Source organism: Oncorhynchus nerka, linkage group LG18, assembly GCF_034236695.1.
Source record: "Oncorhynchus nerka isolate Pitt River linkage group LG18, Oner_Uvic_2.0, whole genome shotgun sequence".
In the NCBI taxonomy this organism is placed as follows: Eukaryota; Metazoa; Chordata; class Actinopteri; order Salmoniformes; family Salmonidae; genus Oncorhynchus; species Oncorhynchus nerka.
In genome coordinates, this window is record NC_088413.1 from 82,988,413 (window position 1) to 82,995,569 (window position 7,157).

General features: G+C 42.4%; 1 protein-coding gene across 1 annotated transcript in view; it reads right to left on the reverse strand.

Moving 5' to 3' along the window:
- Window positions 1-7,157, reverse strand: part of LOC115125394 (vam6/Vps39-like protein) — a 73,235-nt gene that overhangs the window by 39,769 nt on the left and 26,309 nt on the right. The window contains 3 exon segments of the mRNA XM_065003389.1: window positions 1,012-1,193; window positions 2,055-2,184; window positions 6,808-6,928. Of these exon segments, the coding sequence (XP_064859461.1) occupies window positions 1,012-1,193; window positions 2,055-2,184; window positions 6,808-6,928 (433 nt within the window).

Consider the following 7,157-nt stretch of genomic DNA (forward strand, 5'->3'; position numbering starts at 1 on the left):
TAGGTCGGGATAGTCCACTAGGTCGGGATAGTCCACTAGGGAAGGATAGTCCACTAGGTCGGGAAGGATAGTCCACTAGGGAAGGATAGTCCACTAGGGAAGGATAGTCCACTAGGTCGGGAAGGATAGTCCACTAGGTCGGGAAGGATAGTCCACTAGGTCGGGAAGGATAGTCCACTAGGTCGGGAAGGATAGTCCACTAGGTCGGGAAGGATAGTCCACTAGGTCGGGAAGGATAGTCCACTAGGTCGGGAAGGATAGGCCACTAGGTCGGGAAGGATAGTCCACTGGGTCGGGAAGGATAGTCCACTGGCTCAGGAAGGATAGTCCACTGGCTCGGGAAGGATAGTCCACTGGCTCGGGAAGGATAGTCCACTGGGTCGGGAAGGATAGTCCACTAGGTCGGGATAGTCCACTAGGTCGGGAAGGATAGTCCCCTAGGTCGGGAAGGATAGTCCACTAGGTCGGGAAGGATAGTCCACTAGGTCGGGAAGGATAGTCCACTAGGGAAGGATAGTCCACTAGGTCGGGATAGTCCCCTAGGTCGGGAAGGATAGTCCACTAGGGAAGAATAGTACACTGGGTCGGGAAGGATAGTCCCCTAGGTCGGGAAGGATAGTCCCCTAGGTCGGGATGGATAGTCCACTAGGTCGGGAAGGATAGTCCACTAGGTCGGGAAGGATAGTCCACTAGGTCGGGATAGTCCACTAGGTCGGGAAGGATAGTCCACTAGGGAAGAATAGTCCACTGGGTCGGGAAGGATAGTCCACTGGGTCGGGAAGGATAGTCCACTAGGGAAGGATAGTCCACTAGGTCGGGAAGTATAGTCCACTAGGTCGGGAAGGATAGTCCACTAGGTCGGGAAGGATAGTCCACTAATACACATCATCTAACAGGGACAATACACATTTACAACCCCCCCCCACCTGTGTCAGGTAGTAATACACTCTGGTTTACAACCCCCCCACCTGTGTCAGGTAGTAATACACTCTGGTTTACAACCCCCCCCACCTGTGTCAGTAATACACTCTGGTTTACAACACCCCCCACCTGTGTCAGGTAGTCTATGAGCGCCAGGTGAGCCTTCTCCAGTTCTGCTCCAGACAGACTGGGCAGGGGGTTGGGGTAGTGCAGCTGTTTACGGTAGTCAGTGGGGAGCAGGTCGGGATACAGACCAATCACATGGGTGGGATCTGTTGGAGGGAGAAGGTACAGCGTCACCCTCTGTTCCCTGTACACTGCTGTTGACCAGAGGCTTTATATTAGTTAACATTAATGTCCCTGATGGGACGATGGGCAGTACTGCTGTACACAACGTAGGTAAGGCAGCATATCAAAAGTAGCTACGTAGGGAAAAGGATGCCATTAGAGACCAGACAGACCTGTTCAGGTAGTTAACAGACAGACCCGTTCAGGTAGTTAACAGACAGACCCGTTCAGGTAGTTAACAGACAGACCCGTTCAGGTAGTTAACAGACAGACCTGTTCAGGTAGTTAACAGACAGACCTGTTCAGGTAGTTAACAGACAGACCTGTTCAGGTAGTTAACAGACAGACCTGTTCAGGTAGTTAACAGACAGACCTGTTCAGGTAGTTAACAGACAGACCTGTTCAGGTAGTTAACGGACCTGTTCAGGTAGTTAACGGACCTGTTCAGGTAGTTAACGGACAGACTTGTTCAGGTAGTTAATAGACAGGTAGTTAACAGACAGACCTGTTCAGGTAGTTAACAGACAGGTAGTTAACAGACAGACCTGTTCAGGTAGTTAACAGACAGGTAGTTAACAGACAGACCCGTTCAGGTAGTTAACAGACAGACCCGGACAGACCCGTTCAGGTAGTTAACGGACAGACCTGTTCAGGTAGTTAACAGACAGACCTGTTCAGGTAGTTAACAGACAGACCTGTTCAGGTAGTTAACAGACAGACCTGTTCAGGTAGTTAACAGACAGACCTGTTCAGGTAGTTAACAGACAGACCTGTTCAGGTAGTTAACGGACAGACCTGTTCAGGTAGTTAACGGACAGGTAGTTAACGGACAGCCAGAAGCTCACCTGTGCCGAGCTTAGCGAACACCTGCATGGAGTCATCGAACCTCTTCTGACAGAACAGATTGAAGGCATAGAGATTCTGGATGTGGTGAATCTGCTGTCTCTTATCTCCTTCCACATCATCCTTCATATTCTGGGGGAGGGGAGAAGAATAAGAGGGATGGAGGAGGGGAAAGAGGTCATGGAGAGGGAGGAGATGAGAGAGGGATGGAGAGAGAGGCATATAGGGGTGTAGTGAGTCACACCATGACAGGTCAGTATCATATCTCTGTCCCACTGCTAACCCTCTGACCTATATATTATCTCTGTCCCTCTGAAGTATATATCACCTCTGTCCTTCTGCTAACCCTCTGAAGTATATATCATCTCTGTCCCTCTGCTAACCCTCTGAAGTATATATTATCTCTGTCCCACTGCTAACCCTCTGAAGTATATATTATCTCTGTCCCTCTGAAGTATATATCATCTCTGTCCCACTGCTAACCCTCTGAAGTATATATTATCTCTGTCCTTCTGCTAACCCTCTGAAGTATATATTATCTCTGTCCTTCTGCTAACCCTCTGACCTATTTATTATCTCTGTCCTTCTGCTAACCCTCTGACCTATATATTATCTCTGTCCCTCTGAAGTATATATCATCTCTGTCCCTCTGCTAACCCTCTGAAGTATATATCATCTCTGTCCTTCTGCTAACCCTCTGACCTATATATTATCTCTGTCCCTCTGCTAACCCTCTGACCTATATATTATCTCTGTCCCTCTGACCTATATATTATCTCTGTCCCACTGCTAACCCTCTGACCTATATATTATCTCTGTCCCTCTGAAGTATATATTACCTCTGTCCTTCTGCTAACCCTCTGACCTATATATTATCTCTGTCCCTCTGAAGTATATATCACCTCTGTCCTTCTGCTAACCCTCTGAAGTATATATTATCTCTGTCCCACTGCTAACCCTCTGACCTATATATTATCTCTGTCCCTCTGAAGTATATATCACCTCTGTCCTTCTGCTAACCCTCTGAAGTATATATTATCTCTGTCCCACTGCTAACCCTCTGACCTATATATTATCTCTGTCCTTCTGCTAACCCTCTGACCTATATATTATCTCTGTCCCTCTGAAGTATATATCACCTCTGACCTATATATTATCTCTGTCCCTCTGAAGTATATATTATCTCTGTCCTTCTGCTAACCCTCTGAGTATATATTATCTCTGTCCCTCTGAAGTATATATTATCTCTGTCCTTCTGCTAACCCTCTGAAGTATATATTATCTCTGTCCTTCTGCTAACCCTCTGACGTATATATTATCTCTGTCCCTCTGAAGTATATATCACCTCTGTCCTTCTGCTAACCCTCTGAAGTATATATTATCTCTGTCCCACTGCTAACCCTCTGACCTATATATTATCTCTGTCCTTCTGCTAACCCTCTGACCTATATATTATCTCTGTCCCTCTGAAGTATATATCACCTCTGACCTATATATTATCTCTGTCCCTCTGAAGTATATATTATCTCTGTCCTTCTGCTAACCCTCTGAAGTATATATTATCTCTGTCCCACTGCTAACCCTCTGAAGTATATATTATCTCTGTCCCTCTGCTAACCCTCTGAAGTATATATTATCTCTGTCCCTCTGCTAACCCTCTGAAGTATATATTATCTCTGTCCCTCTGCTAACCCTCTGAAGTATATATTATCTCTGTCCCTCTGCTAACCCTCTGAAGTATATATTATCTCTGTCCCTCTGCTAACCCTCTGACCTATATATTATCTCTGTCCCTCTGCTAACCCTCTGACGTATATATTATCTCTGTCCTTCTGCTAACCCTCTGAAGTATATATTATCTCTGTCCTTCTGCTAACCCTCTGACGTATATATTATCTCTGTCCCTCTGAAGTATATATTATCTCTGTCCCACTGCTAACCCTCTGAAGTATATATTATCTCTGTCCCTCTGCTAACCCTCTGAAGTATATATTATCTCTGTCCCTCTGCTAACCCTCTGACCTATATATTATCTCTGTCCCTCTGCTAACCCTCTGACCTATATATTATCTCTGTCCCACTGCTAACCCTCTGAAGTATATATTATCTCTGTCCTTCTGCTAACCCTCTGACCTATATATTATCTCTGTCCCTCTGAAGTATATATTATCTCTGTCCCACTGCTAACCCTCTGACCTATATATTATCTCTGTCCCTCTGCTAACCCTCTGACGTATATATTATCTCTGTCCCACTGCTAACCCTCTGACGTATATATTATCTCTGTCCCACTGCTAACCCTCTGACCTATATATTATCTCTGTCCCACTGCTAACCCTCTGACCTATATATTATCTCTGTCCTTCTGCTAACCCTCTGAAGTATATATTATCTCTGTCCCACTGCTAACCCTCTGACCTATATATTATCTCTGTTCCCCCTAAAGGAGTGGTCCGGATCCCCCCCTAAAGTAGTATTAGTGATACTAGTAGTAGTAGTACTAGTATTAGCAGTATTAAGTGATAGTAGTAGTAGTAGTAGTAGTAGTAGTAGTAATTATTATTATTAGTAGTAGCAGTAGTACTAGTATTAGGGATAGTAGTAATATGATATGAATAGTAGTAATAGTAGTAGTAGTATTAGTGATAGTAGTAGTAGCGGTAGTGGTATTAGTATTATTAGTAGTGATAGTAGTAGTAGTAGTATTAATAGTAGTAGTGGTAGTATTAGTAGTAGTGGTATTGGTATTAGTAGTGGTATTAGTAGTGGTAGTAATCGTAGTATTGGTAGTAGTATTAGTAGTAGTACTGGTGGCATTAGTAATAGTACTATTAGTAGTGGTATTAGTAGTGGTAGTAATAGTAGTAGTAGTATTAGTACTGGTGGTAGTAGCAATAGTAGTAGCAGTAGTAGTGGTAGTAGCAATAGTGTGGGATTCTGTGTTTTACATTATAGCCATTACCATATATATGATTAAATATTATCTGATGATGTTGGCTGTGTGAAGTATCTGCATTTGTGCACTTGAGCATCATCATGAGATGAAACAACTGCTTGCTACATCTACTTGCCTGTTTGTGTGCGTGACAAGAACTGAGTAACATGGTGTGACCTGCATGTTGCAAAACGGTAGATAACAGCCCAGCAGATACTTTGTCCTTGTGTTTGTATGTGACAATATTGAGCACATGGTGTGACTTGCTGTATCTGACAAAGTTGTGGTAATTTAGGTATAGGGAGGGGAGGTCATCACGAGGTTTAACTGAGATGGGAAAAATACTGAACAACACAATAGCAGGAACTGAGCAACTGTTCTAACTAGGCTGCGATACCAGAACAGTAAGGATCTATACATCGACGGAGGGAGGACTCCAAGAAGCGCCAAGAGGCGGGGACCCGCCTGAGCGCCTGCGATAGGCTGAGCAAGTCTAAACCACGCCCAGCCTCTACTGTGATAGGCCAACAGACGGGTTGGAACTATGTCTATCACAGTATAAAGAATACTGTTTACCTACATCCTGTCAGTTCTCTGTTCTGCCCTGCGTGGTATTACAGTGAGCCCGTATATATACGAAAGTTGCATTTGCCGTTTATTACTTAGCTAATAAAAAATACATAGTATACAATCGGTGAGTCATTGTTATATTTATCCTGATACCAGATTCGAATTTACGCAACTCTAACAGTAGTAGTACTGGTAGTGGTAGTAGTATTTTTATTAGTAGTAGTGATAGAAGTATTAGTAATAGTTGTATTAGTAATAGCAGTAGTAGTAGTAGTACTAGTAATTGTAGTCATAGTGGTGGTATTAGTAGTAGTGATATTAGTATTAGTACTAGTAGTAGTGGTAGTTGTAGTGATAGTAATAGTAGTAGTGGCCGTAGTGGTAGTAGTAGTAATAGTAGTATTAGCGATAGTAGTACTAGTATTAGTAGTATTAGTGATAGTAGTAATATGAATAGTAGTACTAGTATTAGCAGTATTTGTGATAGTAGTAGTAGTAGTGATAGTAGTAGTAGTAGTGATCGTAATAGTAGTAGTACTAGTGATAGTAGTAATATGATATGAATAGTAGTAATAGTAGTAGTAGTATTAGTGATAGTAGTAGTAGTATTAGTGATGGTAGTAGTAGTAATAGAGGTAGCAGTACTGGTAGTAGTAGTGGTAGTAGTAGAGGCGGTGCTGGTATTAGTAGTGGTAGTAATCATAGTAGTAGTAGTAGTGGTGGTATTAGTAATAGTAGTAATGGTAGTATTAGTAGTAGTGGTAGTGGTGGTATTAGTAGTGGTATTAATGGTAGTAGTAGTAGTAGTAGTAGTATTAGTACTGGTAGCAGTAGTAGTAATAGTAGTAGCAGTAGTAGTTGTAGTAGCAGTAGTAGTACTGGTAGTAGTATTATTATTAGTAGTAGTTATATTAGTAGTAGTAGTGGTAGTAATAGTATTAGTAATAATAGTAGTAGTACTAGTAGTCATAGTGGTGGTATTAGTAGTAGTGATATTAGTATTAGTACTCGTAGTAGTAGTATTGGTAGAAGTAGTAGTAGTGGTAGTAGTATTTGTAGTAGTAGTAGTAGTATTATTATTAGTAGTAGTGGTGGTAGTACTATTTGTAGTAGTAGTAGTATTTGTAGTAGTACTGGTAGTATTTGTAGTAGTAGTAGTAGTATTTGTAGTAGTAGTATTTGTAGTAGTAGTAGTAGTATTTGTAGTAGTAGTATTTGTAGTAGTAGTAGTGGTAGTAGTAATTACTCACCGCCAGTTGCAGGGCCAGTTCAAACTGCTTGTCCTGTAGTAACTGTCTGATCTGACTGGCGATGGACACAGGCACCAGGCGCCAGACAAAATGGTTGCTGGCAACGTACACTATATTAGGCCTGGGACAGACAGAGAGAGAGGAGGAGGGAACAACAAGAGAAGGGAGAGATTGTTTTTATTACGAGTGTGTGATGGTTGACAAAAACGTTCTATATCAAAAACATGGGTTGGTTGATCCAGCAAAGCTATAAAATAACGGCATCTGTTCTGGGTAACATCTGATCTGGGTAACATCTGATCTGGGTAACATCTGATCTATGTAACATCTGATCTGGGTAACATCTGATA